The sequence below is a fragment of the Drosophila miranda genome, chromosome 2, assembly GCF_003369915.1.
Source record: "Drosophila miranda strain MSH22 chromosome 2, D.miranda_PacBio2.1, whole genome shotgun sequence".
Classification (NCBI taxonomy): domain Eukaryota; kingdom Metazoa; phylum Arthropoda; class Insecta; order Diptera; family Drosophilidae; genus Drosophila; species Drosophila miranda.
Window position 1 is genome coordinate 29,561,602 of NC_046675.1, and position 21,021 is coordinate 29,582,622.

At 45.1% G+C, this 21,021-nt stretch overlaps 4 protein-coding genes across 5 annotated transcripts; 2 read left to right on the plus strand and 2 right to left on the minus strand.

Moving 5' to 3' along the window:
* The first annotated feature begins 30 nt into the window (after positions 1 to 30).
* Positions 31 to 1,560, plus strand: LOC108155018 (transcription factor Ouib). Its single transcript, XM_017285570.2, has 4 exons — positions 31 to 252; positions 311 to 861; positions 919 to 1,164; positions 1,224 to 1,560. Exons 1-4 carry the CDS (start codon positions 133 to 135, stop codon positions 1,516 to 1,518), a joined length of 1,212 nt encoding a protein of 403 aa, XP_017141059.1. The 5' UTR covers positions 31 to 132; the 3' UTR covers positions 1,519 to 1,560.
* A 313-nt stretch (positions 1,561 to 1,873) lies between these two features.
* LOC108155017 (transcription factor Ouib) lies at positions 1,874 to 3,529 on the minus strand. The gene is made up of 4 exons (XM_017285569.2): positions 3,298 to 3,529; positions 2,489 to 3,237; positions 2,183 to 2,428; positions 1,874 to 2,122 (listed from the first exon to the last, which is right to left on the minus strand). Exons 1-4 carry the CDS (start codon positions 3,436 to 3,438, stop codon positions 1,957 to 1,959), a joined length of 1,302 nt encoding a protein of 433 aa, XP_017141058.1. The 5' UTR covers positions 3,439 to 3,529; the 3' UTR covers positions 1,874 to 1,956.
* A 911-nt stretch (positions 3,530 to 4,440) lies between these two features.
* Positions 4,441 to 8,146, plus strand: LOC108155013 (VPS35 endosomal protein sorting factor-like). 2 transcript variants are annotated; one of them, XM_017285564.2, is made up of 11 exons: positions 4,441 to 4,551; positions 4,611 to 4,701; positions 4,768 to 4,881; positions 4,934 to 5,105; positions 5,158 to 5,813; positions 5,867 to 6,033; positions 6,093 to 6,375; positions 6,437 to 6,747; positions 6,812 to 7,143; positions 7,203 to 7,780; positions 7,835 to 8,146. In XM_017285564.2, exons 1-11 carry the CDS (start codon positions 4,535 to 4,537, stop codon positions 7,940 to 7,942), a joined length of 2,829 nt encoding a protein of 942 aa, XP_017141053.1. In that variant the 5' UTR covers positions 4,441 to 4,534; the 3' UTR covers positions 7,943 to 8,146. The 2 variants fall into 2 exon arrangements, with proteins under 2 accessions (XP_017141053.1, XP_017141054.1); XM_017285565.2 differs by having other exon boundaries at positions 4,768 to 4,869.
* A 381-nt stretch (positions 8,147 to 8,527) lies between these two features.
* LOC108155014 (PP2C-like domain-containing protein CG9801) lies at positions 8,528 to 20,488 on the minus strand. Its single transcript, XM_017285566.2, has 4 exons — positions 20,137 to 20,488; positions 11,026 to 11,312; positions 10,139 to 10,953; positions 8,528 to 10,074 (listed from the first exon to the last, which is right to left on the minus strand). Exons 2-4 carry the CDS (start codon positions 11,160 to 11,162, stop codon positions 8,840 to 8,842), a joined length of 2,187 nt encoding a protein of 728 aa, XP_017141055.1. The 5' UTR covers positions 11,163 to 11,312; positions 20,137 to 20,488; the 3' UTR covers positions 8,528 to 8,839.
* Positions 20,489 to 21,021: the final 533 nt, after the last annotated feature.

Here is a 21,021-nt window from a genome sequence, read left to right on the forward strand (position 1 = left end):
TCGAGCCAGTGTTGCATGGCGACACCTGTACGTGTGGGCGTTGCGCTGCGAATGGTCAACAGTTGTGTGGGTGGAATGTCTTTGTTTACAATTATCAATTATTGAGTATTATTACCCATTTGTTGAACTAAAATGCTGAAAAACGTTTGTCGCATTTGCGCCAGTAACACGGACGACAGCAAAGCATTAAAGCTCTTCATGAGCAGCACGCGGGAGCTGGTGCAACAAATCAATTTAATCGCCGGCATTTTGGTAAGCTCTAAGGAATCCAAGATAAATACGTTTAAATCAATCGTTTGCCCTACCACAGCTTCAATTCGATCCCGATTTACCCGATTGGATATGCGAAAGATGTCAGACAGCCTTGCAGGGTGCAATAGAGTTCCGTGACCAATGTCTGAGCAGCCAAGATAAGTTCAAAAGATTCGATGGGACGCTTACTGAGGGCTCCCGGCCTGCTTCCACCCACCTATTCTGTTTACGACGTAGTACGCGCTCCCAGAAACAGCTGGACGCTGCCACTGAACTAAAGAATCCGCCCAGTCCCATAGAAGTAATGATCAAAGTCGAGAACCTGAGCAATGGCCATGAAGAAGACGATGGTGTTGATCATCTGGACACTAGCAACGAAACAGATCTGGACTTCGTAATTAAAGAGTTTCCCCTGTCAGAAGAGGATGATGTGCCTGGCCCCGCAGCTAAGATCCGAAGAGGTCGACGAAAGAGGTGCTCAAGTGAAAAGCGCCAAAAAACAGCTCTAACCGTCTTCTTCTGCGATCAATGTGGCACCAATATCACTGGAAAAACCTCCTTTGATCGCCACCTGCGTAAGCACAGCGGCGTCCGACCTTTCCAGTGCCAGTAAGATGAGAAAACTAAGAAATTTCACTGCAGTTTTTAATCGTTTTGGTCTCTTAGACTCTGCCCCACCCGCTTTCTATCTGCTGGGGAGCTGAAAGGCCATCAGGTGATGCATACTGGGGATCGTAATTTCCCCTGCCGCTACTGCGATCGCAGCTATGTCAACTACAGCGGGCGGCTACGTCACGAACGCACTCATACCAATGATAGGCCTTTTGTCTGCTCCCAGTGTTCCAAGGGCTTCACTAATTCGTACATTCTAAAGAACCATATGCTGATCCATACGGGCGAGCGCTTGTTTAGGCAAGAAACCGACTCATTGTTGTTCAATTTGTTGTATTACCAGAGCTATGTATTTGCAGATGTGAGCTGTGCCAGCGTTCGTTTTCGCGACCAACCCACTTGAAGACCCACTATCGCTCGAATACGCACAAGCATAATATGGAAAAAGCAAAGGCCGAGAAACAACAGCTGGCCGACTGCTTGCAAATGGCTCTGCCACAGCAGGCGGAGCAGACTGAATTCCTGGTGGAGCAGCAGCAACCGGCATTGGGCTTCACGATAGAAGTTCCTTTGCCCCTGGAGCAGGCATCCTCATTGGATCTAGCCGCTCAACAGCTCTTGGGACCAACAACCTTAGTATTTAGTACAAACTAAACCAATGACAACGAAAAGCCAAATATATAGTTTATACTTTAATTTCATTAAGTCTTTGTGGAGATCTCGAGATCTTCTTACGACTGTTTTGAGTCAGTGTTGTACGGCAACAATTTTTATCAAGAAATCGTACAAATTATAAAAACCTGAGAAGGGCCTTTTTCGCTCCATGTAGGGTAAATGTAGGGTTGTTTTTTTGTGCAACATCGAGTCGATGTCATCGATGACAGCGCGCTACTTCCAGTTCCGTTGCAGGTCCAACAAAACGCACACTTGTTTTATAAAAACAATGATTTTGTTTGATTTGAAGGATAGAGTTTATTAATGATAAGATGTTATTACATCAACTCAAATCTATTACATTATTGCTGAAATGCTATTTGTCTGTATAATCCATAATCGCGCCAAGCTTAAATTTATAATGGTGCATCTCTAGTCCTAAACTATTAAACTATCCTCCTCCACATCCTCCAATTTAAGTTCCTTTTTCTGCTCTCTCTCCAGTGTGATCCCGGCCTTCTCCATATGCCGTTTGTGCACTCCCGAACGGAAATGTGTATTCAGATGGGTGGGGAGCATGAAAGACTTGTCGCACAGCTCGCACCTTCAAAATCGAATAAGTTTTTCAAAGCAATTCCAGCGGGGTATTTTGCATTTTACTCACCTGTAAGCGCGCTCGCCGGAATGTATTAACATATGGTTCTTAAGAATGTACCCGGTGGTGAAAGCCTTGCCGCATGTGCCACAGACATAGGGACGTTCATTGGTGTGGGTACGCTCATGCTTAACGCGAGTGGTGTAATCGGTGAAACAGCGTCCGCAGTACTGGCAAGCGAACGGACGCTCTCCGGTGTGCTTACGCATGTGCCGCTTCAGTTCGGACGTGGTGCAGAAGCGAGAGTTGCACAGTCTACAAATCAATATGCAGTTTAATGAAAATTATAGCTTCTGTCGGGTGGGATATACTCACTCGCAACCAAACTGCTTATCGCCGCGGTGGCGACGACAGTGTAGCTCGAAGGCCATGCGGCCCTTGATGTGATTGCCACACTGCTCACAAATGTAGACGCCGCCTGTTCCACGGCGGCGTGGATCATCAGAACGTACTTTCGGTTTGGGCGGCAGACTGGACTTCTTTACAACGCTGTTCTCATGCTCATACTCATCGTCCAGGACGTTGTCCAGCACGGCCACTTCGTCATCAGAATCGTAAACATAGCCCTCATTTCCATCGCCTGTAATAAGTTCCCCAGCAGCATCTATCATTTCTGTCTCCTGAAGACTTTGTTCCTCAATATCTTCGTCTGCCATGAGGCTTTCGTATTCGGCCTCCTCTATAAGCGATGCTCCGTCGTCCTCCGTCACGTTGTTTTCGGCAACGTCGAAATATTCATTGTCGTATTCGATTTTTTCATCAATATCGTCCTCCTCCTCACCCTCCTCTTTTGGTTCTATATCATCAATATAAGTTTCTACAGTTTCGATCTCTTCGGGGGGCTGGGCCCTCTTGTCGACGTCCGCCTCCTCCATCTCCTCGACGTCAGTGCCCAAGACTGCGGCCTGGTAGTACGCGGGTATCACCATTTGCTGTTCTTCGGTTAGTCCCATCAGGAGACTGCGCTGGGCGGCAATGCAACGCTCGCGAAATTTGCTTGCAGCACTTAGTTCCATTACGCAGCATTCGCAAATTAGTTCAGGTAAACATCCAAAAGACTCCAGCTACGAAAAGTATGTTTGCTAAAACTATTCAGAATAATTTCTGGCGCAAAAATACAGTACCCGCAATCCAGTGAGCGTCTCAATGTTCTCAACCATCTTTGGATTTGATTTGTCAAACAAGCGAGGGGATCTTTTGATGCTTGCATACTTGGCACACACCCGGCAAGTGCTTTTCAAATGTTTTACCGACGACTTCGACATCTTTTTGGTTGCAAGTGTAACAATTTGCACTTTTTACAATAAAACTGCGAGCTCAAAAAGTAAACGCGTTAGTGATGTAAAAACCCATCGATGCATCGAGCATCGATGTTTTTTGCCGATGTTTACCGATGTTTTCCGGTGTTTTTGCTGGTACCGATGTTGAGCGATTCATCGATGTTTTGCAAAACATCGATCGTTTAATTTCAAATCATTGCGTATTTGTCTTCTGTAAGCAGCAACACAGCAATGTCAAATAAAGTAAACATATTTGACTTAAAATGAATCAAATTTACTATAGATGGTATACATTTGTTTAAATATGAAACTGCGAACGCCGTTAACATCATTCGAAGGCAACCCGTTGTGTGTTTGGGAAGGTATGAAGAGTACTGTTCAGTCACAGACATATACCTTAATATAACATTAATATTACAGAATATACAGTACAATCTCATACACAAATACTCATAAATACAATTGTCCATGTCACTTCATGTCAATGAATATGACGACACGACAATTACATTAGCAACTAAGAATAGACAATTGCACTTGTAAACTCGAACCCACCAAAAAGGGTGAAGCAATAAACTATTTACTCTATTGCTGCCAAGTACCTAAGTAAATGCACTGAAATGTAACTCCCGCACAGAGAAAGTGCACCCTATCTAAAAATACACTCACATGGAGCCTGTGCGTTCCTTCCCATACAATAAGAGTACCACTGCTAGCTATATAAGGAGATCCATTTGTTCAATAAAACTCAGTATCAGAAACAGTACCACAACTGCCTGTCACTAATTTTCCCATCGCAATCATCAGAGGCTGTCGCCGTGTCTTCAGATCCTGATTTCGCGGTCATACATCGATGCATCGAAGAATAAATCCGATGTATCATCCAACATCGATGTTTGATTTTGACAACATCGATGGACATCGACATCGATGTTTTCATTCAAATTTACATCACTAAAACGCGTCGCTTGTCAGCTGGATTTTGCCATTCACAGCGTGCGCGGTCATATGGTCAGTCGCCGCGAAGCTGTACATATTGAACAGCTGTGTCTGTGATGCCGACAACAACAACCAGGACGCTATGTCGAATTTGGATTGGTAGGTTTTCAAGAAAAATATACAACTAATTGTTGATTTATAATCCCATTTGACTGCAGGGTGTGCGTGCCGCGTTTGTATGAAGTAAGAAAAAACCACTTGGCTGGCCGTGCTACGCTGGAGCACCCGCTAAAACAGCAGACAGTCACGGTGAGTTTTGGAATATGACGCCCTCTATGACTTGAATTTATAAATAATCGTAATTCTTGTAACCAGGTGGTGGACATTAATCCTTTGAGCCTGGCTCTGGAGGGTACTGATCCGCTTTCACAATTTGCGCGCCAAGATGAAGAACTGAATGATCCACTCTCCCAAATGGTCAGCGAACTCGTAAGTGCACAATCCCCCAACCACCTTTGGACTAAACCTTCCTCTTCCCCAGGACCTAAAGTCGAAGCGTCGCGAACGTGATAGAATAGAGCCAGAGGATAATACCCTGCAATGGAGCACAAGGCGCTTGGGTATTCTCAATCGCTTCACTACCAATGAGAAGCTATCGCTATCGACCAGTTTTCTGGTCGCCTCTGGCAGCTTGGACGGCGGCAATGAAAGCAGTAAGTTGTGTGGAATACTCGCTTGGGCCTCTCCTAACAAATTCAATCCCAGTCAAAGCACAAACTGTGGTGGCAGACAAGACCAAGTATCGGCTGGAGCAGCTGGATTATTTCGATGATGGCACTATGCGCCACATGATGGACCTTACGCAACCGGAATACATTCAGAGATTCGAGCAACTCAAGCAGGAGCTCACCCAATCCTGGCACAACGATCAACGAGTGAAGGCTCTGAAGATTGCCATACAGTGTGCCAAGATGTTGGCAGACACCACTGTCCTGCAGTTCTATCCCAGCCAGTATGTCCTCATTACGGACATTTTGGATGTCTTCGGAAAATTGGTGTACGACAGACTGCAGGCCAAGGCATCGGGACTGCCTGGTGCTTCGGCGGCCACATTGGAACGCGAACGTGAAGCTGCTCGGGATACGTGCCAGAATTGGTTCTATAAGATTGCCTCCATACGAGAGCTGCTTCCGCGCTTGTACCTGGAATTGTCCATCTTCAAGTGCTATGAGTTCTTAACATCCGATCGCGAGGAATACGAGAAGTTACTGCGACGTCTAACGCATCAATTGAGGGGCATTGCGGATCCCCTCGTTTCCAGCTATGCGCGTTGCTATCTAGTGCGCATGGGCGTGACTGTAACGCCCAGCAAGACATATATTCGTGAGAATTTCGGTGATCTATTCATTGTTTACCCTCAGGTGAGTGGAAGTACTCTCTTAATGGCTTAATTTGATCAATATTTCTTTAATAGATCTTTCGATTTGTGGCACGTTTTAATCTGCATCCGGAGATTGTCACAGCCAGCTCGTATCTGCAGCTATATGCACCAGCATTCGACTATATGCTGCTGTGTTTAGTGCACAAATGCGAGCTTCACACGCAGGATATGCTCAACGAGTGCAAGCAACTGAAGAACAAGTGAGTATGAGTCCATATCTTTCAATAAAACCCATTCAACCTCTTCCATACATTGCCAGCGGCGCAATACTGATGTCCATTCTGAGTTCCTTCAAATCCGAGTTCATTGCCACAAATGCATTGGAGTTTGTAGAGCTGATAAATACCTCAGAGACGCCGGGAATATCAAAATCGCAGCTGCTGCGTTCATTAGGGAGCTGCGTCAGCAGTTGTGCCCCGCTGCAGGAGCAGCGTGTGACCTTTCTAAAGGCTGCCTTTGAGACCATCAACAAGCTGACGGATCCGAATGAATACATCAACTGTGTGGAGACCTGGGCTGTCTTTGTATCGCAGTATTTTACTGTACGTTAAGAGCGTGGCTTAAACTCTAGATAATAACTAATTATTGATTATGTTTCAACAGATACACGAAGTGAATCGGTTGCTGGGAGAGCTGAATACACGCATGTGCTTGGGCAAGGCCTATGAGAAGCACTATCCGCAATTGCAGAACATTCTGTCGAGGATTATGCAGAATTATCGCAGCATTGAACTGCTGCTGATACAGCCCAACTTCTTGCCCTATTTGGATCTGTTTCAAAAGGAATCAGTGCGCGTGGAGGTATGCAAGACAATACTCACATACTACAAGCAAAACAGCGAGGAATACACCTGCGATGCGGTGGTCACGAATGCTCTGATGTATCTGGGAAAGATTCTGAATGATTCTGTGAAGTAGGTGAAACTTTAGTGATTTAGAAACATTTTCCTCATTGATATTGGTGTGCTCTTCGTTCAGTGCTCTCAGCGTGGAAGATGAGAGACGACAGATATCGCAGCTCATCAATGTCTTCATACACAAAGTACACTTTGGCCGCGATTTGGAGCAGCAGCTAGGCTTCTATGTGGAGGCTAGGGGCACCTTTAGCAATCTGGATGCGGTGTATGTCACCCTAGTGCATGCTGCCTGCAAGTTGGCCACACGTAATACCTCAAGATCCACGGGTTTCATCAAGGCCTGCATATCCTATTGTTTCATAACCATTCCGAGCATTAGCGCTGTCCAACAGCAAATGGATTTGTATCTGCTGTGCGGTCAGCTAGCCCTCAGGAATCTGTGCTTGGGACAGGGTAAGGCATTTCCTTAATTTAGGAATCAATTTCTGTATAAATAAGTTATTTTTCCTTAGCTGATGCCTGCTTTGAGGCCGCTTTGCTGCTGGTGAATGATTTGCCGGCCGCCACCGTGGACTTTGAGGGTAAACCGCGCAGCCTGGAGCGCTACTTAGTCTCATATTTGTGCAACATGCTGGCCACATTGATTGTGGTGCCCGATAGTCCAGAGCAGGGAGTGCTGTACTTTCTGCGTCTGCTCCTAGATGTCATTGGGAAGCATCAGTTCAAGGCGGACAGCACGGCGCCGAGCGTCATCTATCTGCATGCCTTGGACATGCTCTATGTGCAGTCGCTGGAAAAGTATCCCTATCACATAAAGGGTGTGGTTTCCAACGATGATTTGTATGGCCATGATCCCAAGTTTCTGGCGGAGATCAACAATCTGTGTGTCCAAGTGGTGGATGTCATTCTGTTGCAGCTCAAGATCCTAGGTGTGGCCCATCAGCAGCGACAGCAGGCAGAGCTATCCCTAGATCTTTTCTTAAGGATTGTACGCTATGCGGATTTGGAAAGGGAAACTGTGTCCCAATTGGCATTGAACCTCTGGCTCTTGGCCAACAAATCGCAAACGCAGCTCGATGCAAAGACACTAGTATGTATAGCACAATATATATTTTTCTTGTGATATTTACCTTTAATTTTGCAGCCCCAAACCTTACGCGTTGTAGAGCAGTTGTACAAACAATTGAGGGATGTAGCACCAGCGCAGGCACAGGCCATTGCAAAGCTACTCCTGCGCATGCGCAACAGCTGAGGGATGGAGCTCCTGAGTGAAAGCAAAGCCTAGCTGCCTGCTGAGATTACTCTACATATTCTTATACCCCAATATGCATGAATCTTTTACGGATTCAAGGCCTGGATATACCTTCAGTTTTGTGCTTTTTTAGCTGACATTTTTGTGTGCAATTACAAATGTATGTTTATATATAAAGACTTGATACAATTTTTGACTGCAAAATGAAACGAAATTTGTTTAAAGAGTTTTGTAAAAGCGCAGTATCCCAATGCGTTTATTCAATAATACGATTGCCGGCAGGCCCGTTTGCCACAGCTATCATTTAATTTAAGCTGTGCGTTTACCAAAAATTACACCTTTCTGCTCGCCAAATCAATCTGTTTTTTCCAGAGAGAGAAAAATATGGAACCAAAGATTAGAGAACACATCTACAGCATACACACTCTCCTTCTCTTCGTTATGCTTCATCTATGTGCTCTATAATCTTTGATTGGACCCTACTTTGGGGACTTATTCTTTAAAAGCATATTTCACATCTCAACAGATGGTATGGGAGGGTGTAAAAAGGTTTTACGAATGAAGGAGGGAAGTGTAAAAATATGATTTACATTTTGTGTGTTTTTCTTATTCTGTGTTCAGTTTTTTTTTTTGTTTTTTTGGTAGTTTAAAACATTTGAGGCATTTCTGTCGTACAAATAAATGGCTACAAAATCTATGGCTGACAAATGAGCATCGAATATTCAAGAAATCAAAAATCAACAAAACTTAAAGCGTAATATGAATATCAAAGATATAGAGATACAATATATAACTATTCTTGTATATCGTTTGTATATATACTATATATGATGTGTAGGGTATACATATGTAGATTTATGAGTGAGAAAAAGTATATCCAAAAGCTGGTTCTGCAGTCTAGAAATTCGTCTCCTTAAATTCCTTGGATTGTAGCACGGGGGAAAGTGTCGTCGTTCCCTCATTTTCGTTTCCATTGTGTGATGTTCCCTCCGGTCCTCCGCCTCCCACTGTGTAGGCCAGCACTGTGGCATGATCTAGTTTCCCTGGCAGCGCCACGAAGGCACTGCTGTCCACAACCCTCTTCCTGGCCGCTCGATGCTGCATTCGATTGAGCTGCACCTCCCGCTTGGCGCCATCGGGTCCCGTCGAGAGCTTGTAGAAGAGCTCTCTCTGCTCCAGGGTCTTGCGGCGCGCAGAGGTTATCATTCGCACGAAATCGATGAGCAGGTGGCAGAGCCGCCTCGCCGAAGCGCAAGGCGAGAAGGTGCCATTGATGCCATAACTAAGAAGATCTTCCAGCCGATACAGTGTCAGGGCATGCCGTTGCGGTCCCGTCACGAGAGGCAATCCAGAGATCGACTTTGGTATGCGCTGCGGCGTTGTCGTCACAGAGGCTGGCGGTCCCAGTCCCTGCCGTGGTTCAATCAGCGTCTGGGAGCGCATGTATTTCGGACGACTGGGCGCATTGCTGGGCGGACTGCCCGCCTTTGCCTGCCTCGCTGGTCGTGTGGGAGGCGTTGATGGATGCAGACGTGCATAGATCGCCGAGGCGCTCTTATTCTGCCGCTTGGGCGCCAAACTTGAGGGCTTCCCCACAGATGTCTGCAGCTTCACATCGGGTGTCCAGGCCTCGGCGAATTTCCCCACCACCGGATCAAAGTTATCGCTTATCCCATCCGATGTGAGGAACACAATGTCCCCGCTCTCGATGCAGCTCATTGTAAATGTGAGATTACTGAGCTCCGGCTTATTGCCATCTGCAGGGCCCAAGGCCCCCAGTGCATCACGCATATCCCTCATGGAACTGATGTCGTGGGAGGCTTGGGTCAACTCCCTTACCCCGTGCTTCTTGGAGTACACGTAGCCCAGGGAATCACCCACATTGCAGGAGCACACCACATACTTTCCGGGTGCACCGTCCAGCGGCAGCACAACGGCAATGGTGAGTGTGGACAGTGCGCCTCCTACTTCCAGTATGCAGCCATGACCCTCCCACAGGCTGCGCAGGAGACTCACAAACACCTCCTGCGTTGTGGTGGCCCTGCATTCCTGTGCCTGTCCGAAAACCGCCCGATCTAGGTAGTCCAGACAGCCATGGACGGCCGAACGAGCGGCCAGACGAGCTCCATCACCTGCAAAAGGAGTAGGGATTAAATTCGAGACGGGATTAAGGGGTACATCTTCGGCGAGCCTCACCCCAATTGACGCCATCTGCCATTGCCATTGCAGCGGAATCTCCACGCACTACCATGCCATAACAATCGGCAATGGGATTACCCATGGGCTCCTTCGTTAGCATATTCGTTTCGTAGAGGGACACAGAGATTCCGTAGGCAAAGTCGCATTCCATGCGCCAGTTCTCCACGCCAGCAACGATCGCAGGAGGAGATGAGGTGGCGGACGAGCCACCCTGATTGCTTACTGCCTCGCGGAGCAGACGCTCCCTTTCCGAATTTGGGCTGGCATCCGCAGAGGCCTCAGTCTTTGCATTCAACAGATTTCTGTTGTTCTGGTCCTGCGACGAAACACAGGAGGTGCTGGCCTTTCCGGTATCTCCGGAAGCCGCCGCCGCGAGATTTGCAATACTGCTCTTGGAGTTCTTGCGCGAACGCATGCCCGATGTAGAGGCCGTTCCTCCCTGCTGGTCCCCAGCATTGCTTTGTCTGCGGGAACCACCGCCGCCGCCGGCCCCCCCCTGTGGCCTGCCAAATTTATTCGTCAGCCTTGTGGCGGAGGTGCTCTGCTGTGTGGCTGCAGCAGGAGCCCGTGCCGTTGCATAGCAATCCTCGTTCTCCTGCTGCGTATCGATGAAATCAATGTCGTCCGCATAGCTGGCACTCAGATGGAGCTTCGAGCGCTTGATCCCCGTCAAACCCTCGTCGGGACCAGTGCAGGCGGCCGTGATGGAGCATGTTCCAGCCTCATAGCCCCCCAGCTTCAGCACGGGCATCTCCGTGGGATTCTGTCCATTGTAGATCTCTGGGCCATCCACAAACTGTCGTTGCATGCGGCTGTCACAGTAAGAGAGGGAGATTTCTATTAAATTTTGATTCAATTAACGATTCCAATCGCGAGTCTCTTACCCCTCGAGATATTTGGTTATGAAGTTGCCATCGTCATCGCCATCGTTTGCATTGCCACGACGACGACCCTCGCGGGGCTCTGCAATGAAGCTCAATTGACGAAAGTACGTGGTGACCTTCTGGCGGAGTGAAGGCATCTTAGCTCCCAATTAGAGAGAGGCGGCAGAGCCTCTTAATTACTGGCGAGCGGGTGGTGCTGCTGGGATGCTGGAGGGATAACCAGTGGACAGCAGTTCGTTCACCTCATTTGCGGGGCAATTGTTGTGGGAGCTTGCGGCTTCTATTTCCTACAACCAGAGACAGAGAGAAAGAGGGTTTCATTTAATTATCAATAAATTATGCAATTAAATGAGGCATAAAAAAATTAAATTGCAATAGAAGCAGCAGCTGGCAGCCAGCATCCAGCATCTCGTGGCATTCTAATGACAGGATGTGCTTTTTAGTTGCCGCAGGCCATCATCCTCCTCCTTCTTCATTCCAGCCTCATTAGAGGACAGACAGTACCTGCCTGCTGAAAAGCCCATTCATTCCCCCAGTGCCCCGTCTTGCAACTCATTTCGCATGCGGCATCCCCCCCTCTATACTCCTCTCTTCGCTCTTTTTGTGTGTGTGTGCTCTGATGATTAATGAATGAACAGAAACCGAACCCGAACCCCAACCAGAACCCCCCAGCAGCAGCTGTTAAGTTTTCGAGTCTCAAAAGTTCTGGCATTCAACTGAAAGATGATATCATATGGGAGTTCCATGAGGGAACCAGCAAATAAAAGACACCATTCTGCAGGATGATAGACATTTGAAGGGTAAAAACATATGAAAGACAGCATTCTGGAGGGTAGAAACAAATGGAAGACAGCATTTGAAGGGCACAAAATACCACAAACGGAAGCACTTACACGTAGAGTAGTTATGAATCTACCTTTGCCCAACCTTCAATCCCATTTTAATTGCCACAACCATTATGCAAGCCTCTCCACTACAATTTTCTCCTACTTGAAACCACCATAAAATGCTAATCTTCAACGGCAATTGCTCTCTGGAGAGCCCCGAGATGATGTTTTTCCTACACACAAAACGATTTATATAAACGATCAACAACAAAAGCCGCAGCAGCAGCAGAAAATGTGTTCAGAGCGTGAAAGTGCTCTTGATGACAGGCAGGCGGCAATTATTTCGCCAAATGCTGGACAAATAAAAAATAAAAAATAACACTTGCTTTAATTTATGGCATGAAGATTGGCGGCAGGCAATTGAAGGCAGGCGGGCATGAAGAGAAGGTGTATGGCGATTAAGGAGCCTTTCTATGCACTTCTCAAAGTGTGAAGCAGAAACCTTGAATTGATTGGACCTCCTCTTCTTAATCAATCAGGAATCAATCTACAGTACAGTCCACACTGGCAGTAAAGTGTAATTCAATTTCTTGGCAACAGAAAACTGATCGGATCCGATCTGATCTGATCTGCACAGATCCACACCCACGTTGCACGTAAATGCATTAAAATCGAATTAACCCAAATTACATTTCCATTTTTGCTCTCCAAGATACAAATCAAAATGAATTGAAAAAGTCAAGACAAAGCCAGAGGCGGCACAGGCGGGGAAGGAGGGAGGGGAGGGGAGGTTGGCAGTGGCAGTGGCAAGCCTATTGAAGTGCAGCCAACTGTGTGCACACCAGAGCCAATGGCAATCAATCGGATGATTGAAAAAGCCTCCAGTCCATCGACACAGCCACAGCCATTGCTGCCTCCGCCTCCGCCCCCACAGCCACTGCATAACATTTCAATTTGGCCACAACAATGTGTACTGCAATATGCAATATGCGATTAAATGTGCAGCCAAAGTGAGATTACAAGCCACAGGCGGCACCGCAAGAGTCGCGTCCGCCACCAAACGCCAACATCGATGCTCAGGCCACAGTTTCGCCCCTGACTCTCCGTCGTTTGTGCTCCAGTTTGTGCCCCACCTGAGCGGAACTGAGCTCCAGCTTACAAGCTGCCACAGCTCTACTCTCCGCCTCCTCCTCCTCCTCCACAGCGTCAATCAAAGTCATCATCACTTGACATACAAAAGACGTTCGAATCACTGCGAGAAAAGACTACAGCATATTCTAACTATTTCGATCTGGAAATCACTTTTACGCGCAGTAGAATGGGGCAGGGAATACAATAGCCCACCGAGGGGCACTGCCGCATGACGGAGCTCAAAGGAATATAAGAACATTCAACACAAAACAACAACAGATCTATTCTAGCATCCAGCTTCCAGTTTTTTGCAGGCATTACGAAGAGTATTATGTTCTTATTTTTCCCAGTGTTTTCCCTCTCGATTCTCGCTTAACTTTTGTGTTCATTCATCTTTTGAAGATGACGCTGATGATGCTATTGTTAGAGAGAACCTCTCACATAATAATATTTAATGTGAGGCCATTGTCCACCTGACAGACGAGAGCACGTGCTGTGAGGAATGAATGGAACCTCAAGTTATATCACAAATACAAGTGGGTCTTCAATTAGAACATTCCGTCAGTGCAATAACAACATTTAATCGTTTCAAAAGGCGACACTCCCTCTAAATCAACATACGATCCCCACAATTTGTGAGGCGTGCGCCGCAATCAATCGACACTTTGGGGCGCATCGAATGTTTCAACACTCGAAACGAATCAAGCATGGAAATGGGGAAACTATTCGGACGAATACTCGTACCAGGCCGGGACAAGAGGAGCATTGTGCAAGGTCTGGGGAGGGGCACGACAGCACCGTATAAAAGATCGAGTGTATATATATGTGTATAAATATTATCTCAAATGTGGAGCAGATCTCGTGAGCTGCTGCTGCTGCCACATCTTTGTTTATGCTCGAAAAAACCCAAAATAAACAACGAAATGAGTTTCCTCAAACTATAAATAATCGAGACGACGGGCCGCCCCACTAGCCGCCGCATATGGGGGCCATCAGAAGCCCAGATCCCAGACCACAGAACCCAGACTGATTCTTAACCTCATCTCTATCTTTGGAATATGTGGGAATGCTATACCTGGTAATTCTAGAGAAAAATTATTGGAATATATGCACATATATTTATTTTACAGTGGGAAAAACGTGTCACGCCACATGCAGCAGTACCCCTCAGTCGTTCGGCTAGGTTTCTGCCTGGAATCCTTCGATTGGCTGTCTCTTGATCACGCCCAATTCGATATAGAGATCCATTCTTGATCTAGATTTCGTTTTTGATCATCGATCTGTCGTTGAAAAGATCATAGCACTTACATTTTAACAGATATTGCTCTGGTTTTTGGTAGTTTTATAGATAAAGACATTATCTACCTAAATTTCCAAACTTATAACGATTGAATCAATCTATAAGGTATCCCAGGTAATCCCAGGTATTCAAGTGGTCTATACTCGATCCTCAAACGTGCACAATTTGTTTAGAATTCAAGCGATTTCCCTGGAAATATTTATACGACAAGGCTTTTAACCGCATTTCCTGTTAATCAATTCACACGAGAAGTTAATCAGAGATACTATTTACCACGGGAATCTGTGTTTGCTCTGTGGGTTAATTAGATGTGGCATCAACAGACTACGGGGCAAGGTCTCTTCGTCATTTGAAAAGCGTCGCCCGTCTGAGGTTTCTCTGCCTCCATCCAGAGAGATTCTTTTATGTTTGTTTTTGGCTTTTGTGCATATTCAAAAGTGTTGACTTAATGCCATGGTGGCCCCCAGAGCGGGAGAGACGTGCGTGCTAAAGCCATAAGCAAACAAGTCGTCAGAAAAGTGGGGTTTAGCGCGAGAGAGAGAGATACTGTCTCGGTGTTTTGGTCTGCATGGAAAGCCCCGAGCAGCAGAAGATGGTTACAACAAGTAGCAGAGACAGAGAGAGAGAGAGAGAGAGAGGGACAGAGCCCCATGGAATCTCAAGGTGCAGCCCGTTTGCTGGCGTTTTTCTATGGTGTGGAGGTCTTAGCACAAGTCAAGTGCATCATCACTCGCTGAAAAGCCAAAGCCAGACAGAAACACAAAAGAAAAGCAGAGACACACACGAAAGTGAAAATTTGTGGGCAATGCATTCATTGCGTGTGCTGTGTGTGTGTGATGTGTGTGTGTGTTTTTTCCACATCCAAAAGAAAGTTGAAGGCCGTCTGAAGATCAAGATGGAATAACAAATGTTTTAAGTTGAAAATAATATCCCAAAAGTATCTTTAACTGCAGATATTTTCAAGCTGAAGATTGGGCAACAAATATTCATTTATTCAAGTATTTTCTTGCCTTAAAAATATCTCCATAATCCCTCTGATACTATTTTTAACAGTGCATATTCTTTATGCATTTATTGCATTTTTTCGTATATGGAAAACCGGTTCCATAAACCACAGGGCAGACCCCGGGCAGCCAGCCTCAACCACAGAACCGAATAAACAATAATCTCTCAAATAAAAAAAGAAATATAAAAAGCTTAATTTTCATTTCCTGATTTGCCATAATTTTCCATTCCCCTGAAGGCCTATCAAGCCATAAATATGATTAAGAAAATGTGTACAAAAGTAAATAAATTCATTAAGAAATATGCACTCGTATGTATGGGTAGGTTTTCAGAGCTTTATGTAGAGATTATAGAACTCTTTTCTTCAAACCATGGGCCTGTGAATGCAGAGAACACTTTTATATATGGATTGCAGAACTCTTTCATTAATCATTTGGTTATAAAAGCCCTTCTCTGCCTTGTTCCTTTGACATGTTCCCTCCATTAGACGAAAAAGGGCAAGCAAATATGTAAACAGGTGTTGGACCACTCATTGGAAAAGCTGGTGCCTGCATAAAAAATGCATTCTTAAACCGCCCCCAAAGCCAAGAGCCGCTTGGGGCTTCATTAAAATCGGGTTATTAAAATTTTACATAATGTAAACCTAAACCGCATGGAAAACAATCACAAAAGGAGGTTCCTTGACCCCTCCAGAAGGGGATGATGGATCGCCTGTTGGGGGTCGACGACATGGCCTGGCATATAGCGTGACGTCCCCCATACGGGGAGAAATTTTAAAGAAAGAAAGAAAGAAAGAGGAGCCAAGGGGTAAGCACTTTATCGTTTCCCCCAAACATGGGCGAAACATTTCTTAAATTGCCACCTAATTGGCATATTTTTTTCATACGGTGCGTGGTACGCTCCATTTCCTGTTGCAACAATTTGAATTAATGGAGTCTGCCGCTGCCCCCGGCTGCCCCCGGCTGCAGCCACATCCATATCCATCACCGCATCTCTGAGTGGCAGTGCAACTCAATTCCCACTCCGAAAATTGACAGCGCGGCGAAACTGAAAGTGCAACACAAAGATCGGGGGCAGGTTTCCTTTTGTTTTATTGCTTTCCATCGAGGTGGAGCTCCCTTTCTGATTCCACCCCTAAGCCTTTCGTTTCAATCGTTGCAATTTCCGCTTGCATGTTTTCCACTCATTCTCCTCGGGCTTTTGAGGTCGCGCTACTTGGCCCAAAATGAAAACCCATTTGGGAGGGAGCAGGCAGCGTCGAAGAAGTACTCGTACAATAAAAGAAAATGTGGGGCAAGGCAAGGCCTAAGCCTTAGAAGCAGCTGTTGTGAAATAGTAACGAAAAAAAGGGGAGTGGAGTGTGCCTCCCATCCACAAGAAATGTCTATTGTTTTGGGGCAAGTTTTGGTTTGAAGTTGGCCGAAAGAAACAACAGATTGTGGGGGATAATCCTTTTGGCTCTGATTAAAGAAAAACCCCATAAAAGTTCTCACACTGATTGTCTGCCTTTCTTAATACCCTTTTTTTTCCTTCCGAAAAACAATTTCCATAATTGAATGGAGATCCAGGTAGCGGACATGCCTGTCGTCAATGTTTTTGTGGCGATTTATACACGACAACTAATCCTACATGAATAAATTAAATGTAGAAGCCTCCACAAACTAAGGCTGCCTCTTGGGGTTTGGGTTTGTGTTTGGGTTTGGGTTTGGGGGCTTGGCCCCGCGCTGTGCGGCATACAAATAAGAGACAACTCCAACTCCTTCCTATGCAAATTTGCTGAAGAGAAACCCGTCAGACAAGCGAATATCTGCGGAATGGTCACTGGGTGTGGGACTTACATATTAAATTAAATGTTTGTAATGGACAAAGACAATTCAAACGGAGTCAAGGCCCGGACAGCCGACGGTGGGGCCAAAGAACTGTATTGTGGCAGCAAATACAAAGAAACAACAAGCACAGTCTTGTGCCCGTGCCTGAGGCAAACCTCCAAAAACCTCGCTACTCCTACTCCCAATCCAAGTCATGGCCATCGTCGTCCACGTCGTTTGCTTCTGGTGTCAAATGTCTGCCCACTGGATGGACAGGCGTCTCTTTTCCAGGTGGTGGGTTGATGTCTCTCTCTCTCTCTCTATTGCGGGGTTAATTGACCCCTGACCGTCTGCCTGTCCTTCTGTTGGCCACGTTTTAATTTGAATTTTATTCGGTTTAGTCCCCTGTTTGATTGTTGAGTCATACAATCTTTTGGCTGACTAATGCATTCGGGGGAATGCTTAGACAAAGCCATAAAGAAAGAAAAAACCCCATAAATAAATTTATTTATTAAATATGTATGCTGGAACCTATAAGAACTTAGTAATACTTTTAATAATATACAAATGTATGTATATTCCTCCACTCTTTCCTGTTTTCAGTGATTGAACTTTTTGTTTGCGGTTCTTCGCCATTAATTTAAAATTGGCAAAATTTGTTTGTATATTTAGCAAAAATTTTATTTGTGCATTTTGTTGCTGGTCGAATGCTTCCGCTACGCTGTGGGTGGTTTTTCTTTTTTTTACTAATCTTCTCTTCATCAAAGGCCACACAAAAAGACCAAAAAGTTCTATAAATGTTTGCCAGACAAATTGTTTTTAATGAGCTGGAAACTTTTTCAGCTGAATAGAGTTTTTCCTATTGTTGAGAGAAGCAGTCCCCGCCTCCCCTCCAGCCACTTAATGATAGAGAATAACCCCACTCTGTATACGAGTTAAACAAATATAGAAATTCAATATTTATACAGAGCTTCTGCTGCAGGCAAGCTAATGCATTAAAGAAGAATGAACTCTTCTCCTACGGAGCTGTGGAGCTGTAGAGCCCGGACAAACAAACTTCTCAACTTCAACATCCACATGAGCAGAGGACCACGGACCAGAACTACGTCATAAAACCAGCCATCGAGACAACAAAGGATGGTCGTGGTAGAGGATGGAGGCTGGAGCCTGGGAAGACCGCCAGTTGGTGGCTGGGAGTCCCAGACAGAACAACTTCATGCGGCAGCCAGCAGCACCACCACCAACATCCCACCTCTGGGGGCATCAGAGCCAGACGGCAGCAGACTCCTTGCTTCTCGCAACGGAAAATCGGAGAAAAAGAGAAAATAAATTGGGGAAACAAAATATTCCACGAATAGTTCAAAGTTTGTGTGGGGAAAAACTACGAGTAGAAAAAAGTTGAGCAGAAAATTCTTTGGTTGCCAAGCGAAAGTGATTGAATTCCTAGGGATTCCGACTGGCGCCGACGATTGGTATGCAATTTTCCATTCGGTTTTCAAATAAATGGCGAAACTATGAAAATGCACAGCTGAAAGTTTGGAGAAGTCCTTCAACATTTGATTTGTTACTGCGCAAAGATTTTTAAAAACTAAAGATCTCTAGTTTTTAGATTTGTAAAATAAATGTTCGCTTAGGGGAAATTTGTACAGCAAAATAACGTAATTTATTTACAATTACAACAACGCTACAAGGCAGCGATAATCCCCCTGCTTCATAGGCAAAACACCCTCAATAGAGTTATCTCTCGAAGTTATCTTGTGGACAAAGTGGTTGTCAGCCCACAAAAACGTTGCCCCAAAAAAGTGTCCCCTTTAATTTACAGTTTATTTCCGGCTGATTTCGCCCCGCGTCGGTTTTTACCGCAATTTTTGCGCAACCCGACAGACGACAGACGACGGGTTGAAAGTTCCCATTTTTATTCCCGGGCCAGGCGCCACATCACGTGCCGAATGGGGTGGAGGGAGGAGGCATGGATTCTCCAAGGTATTGTCGGTCTTTGTTGAAAATCGATTTTGCGGCATGACGAACGTGTTATCCTTGGAGCCGCAGTGGAGTAAAAGAGCGTGTGTGCAGGAGCTTATGTCCAAAGAAATTGCCTGCTGCTGCATTTCCCCTCCCCCTCATCGCACAATTGCCTACAGTAGTGCCGTTATGTCGTGCCAGAAGTAGTGGGTGAAAAAGAGGAAGCTTCCATCATTTGCAGGCAACGGTAAAAATAAAGCTTAGCAATGGAGTGACGTTTTAAGTGGCAAAGTTTTTTGTTTGTTTGCGAAATATACTCGTACTTCCTGTGTCTGCCGGCCGAAACAGGGGCGAAAAATAGATTAATTTGCAACTGCAGCTCTTTTGTGAAATTATCGCTCTTTGGCACCCGATTAGTTTTCTTTAATTGTTTGCGAAAACCCAACAGAAACAACAACAAAGCAAGCAGCGAAAAAGTTATTAGCACAGTTTCGAAATTCGATAAAGGAAAAAACCGGTTATTGCTCTGCCATAACGAAAGCTGCTGCGTCTTTATCGTGTGTTACGGTTGTTGTTGTTGCTGTTCGTCGCAGCAGCAGCTGAGAGGCTGGCAGACAATAAAATACCAAGGTGAAGCTTTTGATACCCTTTCAGAGCCAGCGAACGCAGTTTCGGTTCTATAGATTTGGGCGAAATTGAGTTCTATCAATAAATATTATAAAACTAACTTCTATGAAGCGGGTGGAACTACAATTTAGTATGGGATTTTCTATTGAAACAAAGCTGCACTGCAAACACCTCCTCAAATTCAAAATACGCTTCGTTAGGGTGCCAGAAATACCTCAGCAGGTGAATCAACAGCCCCTCTACGCACGCACTCCCTCTCGCTCTCGCACACTCTTTGAGGACTCAATCTAAGAAGAAGGAAATGATAAAGCAGACCAACAGAGACAAAAACACATAATACACATCACAAATCAAAACAAAAACGTGACAAAAGGCGGCAAAAACATTTGGGGGCCACCACCGAAACAAAAATCAATAGTAAAGAAGTAAAAGCACATAGGAATTCACTTACAATAATTTAAGTTGTTGTTGTTGGGTTGGTTTCGTTATCGCTGCTGCTTCTCCCTTTACATATGTATTGTTGGCGCCACACGTAATGTGCGTACGTTCCGCGGGGCGGTCGGGCGGTGGTGTGTATAAATATTTATCAATAACAAAGGGTTGTTTATAAAACTCTAGCTCTAACCTAAAGCAGGTTTTGAGTGGAATTTCAATGTAACAATTGTATTTGGAGCTGCTCTGTTTAATTTTTAGTTATAATTTAAGCACTGCACTTGTCGTTATTCAAATGGAAATGAGCTTCGAACGTTTTGTAAAATGTTCGCGCACGACAGCACCCGCTCGCGATGGCTGAATTTTTCGAATTGGATGGTAACTACACGGCAACTACACTTTTGCTACATATCGACAACATTTTTACTGAGTATGGACATTGGAATACCCTATTTTTTGTAACTCTTGTTTAAATTTTGTTTTCCAAGCTGCTGTTTTTAACTTATTTAAGCATTTGCTTCTTTTCCATATACATATCTCGATCCCTATACCTATTCCAAGTCTCTGTAAGAGGACCATAAACTTTATAACAGAGATTGACTAGTTTCTGCAATCATTGGAGCCTAAGATGACAAACATTTCCTCAACTCTATAATACCCTTCTTTCTAGGGTGCATTCTAGCTCATGTTGCGGGACATTGTTGCTTTCGCTTACCTAATATATACCTTGCGTTCACATGCCTTTCGTAATAATTTATCGTCAAAATTGAGAAGAAGGTATATTTATGGCATACCTAAAGGTATATATTTTTTGCTATAAGATGGAATATTACTTTTTGCTTAGGAACGATATATTTCAATATCAGACTAAAGTATAATAGTATACAAATTAGCTCATGCAATG

What these genes read in the sequence shown, in the direction of transcription:
- LOC108155014 (XM_017285566.2), bottom strand. Translation starts at nt 11,162, where the DNA reads ATGCCTTCACTCCGCCAGAAGGTCACCACGTACTTTCGTCAATTGAGC. An exon ending in ATAACCAAATATCTCGAGGG is followed by an intron (nt 10,954 to 11,025) that starts GTAAGAGACTCG and finishes TTACTGTGACAG; the next exon opens with CCGCATGCAACGACAGTTTG. An exon ending in GGCAGATGGCGTCAATTGGG is followed by an intron (nt 10,075 to 10,138) that starts GTGAGGCTCGCC and finishes CTCCTTTTGCAG; the next exon opens with GTGATGGAGCTCGTCTGGCC.
- LOC108155013 (XM_017285564.2), top strand. An exon ending in TTGTATCGCAGTATTTTACT is followed by an intron (nt 6,376 to 6,436) that starts GTACGTTAAGAG and finishes ATGTTTCAACAG; the next exon opens with ATACACGAAGTGAATCGGTT. An exon ending in AGCTCGATGCAAAGACACTA is followed by an intron (nt 7,781 to 7,834) that starts GTATGTATAGCA and finishes TTAATTTTGCAG; the next exon opens with CCCCAAACCTTACGCGTTGT.
- LOC108155018 (XM_017285570.2), top strand. Translation starts at nt 133, where the DNA reads ATGCTGAAAAACGTTTGTCGCATTTGCGCCAGTAACACGGACGACAGC. An exon ending in GTCCGACCTTTCCAGTGCCA is followed by an intron (nt 862 to 918) that starts GTAAGATGAGAA and finishes TTGGTCTCTTAG; the next exon opens with ACTCTGCCCCACCCGCTTTC. An exon ending in ACGGGCGAGCGCTTGTTTAG is followed by an intron (nt 1,165 to 1,223) that starts GCAAGAAACCGA and finishes ATGTATTTGCAG; the next exon opens with ATGTGAGCTGTGCCAGCGTT.
- LOC108155017 (XM_017285569.2), bottom strand. Translation starts at nt 3,438, where the DNA reads ATGTCGAAGTCGTCGGTAAAACATTTGAAAAGCACTTGCCGGGTGTGT. An exon ending in AGACGCTCACTGGATTGCGG is followed by an intron (nt 3,238 to 3,297) that starts GTACTGTATTTT and finishes TACTTTTCGTAG; the next exon opens with CTGGAGTCTTTTGGATGTTT. An exon ending in TCCGGCGAGCGCGCTTACAG is followed by an intron (nt 2,123 to 2,182) that starts GTGAGTAAAATG and finishes TCGATTTTGAAG; the next exon opens with GTGCGAGCTGTGCGACAAGT.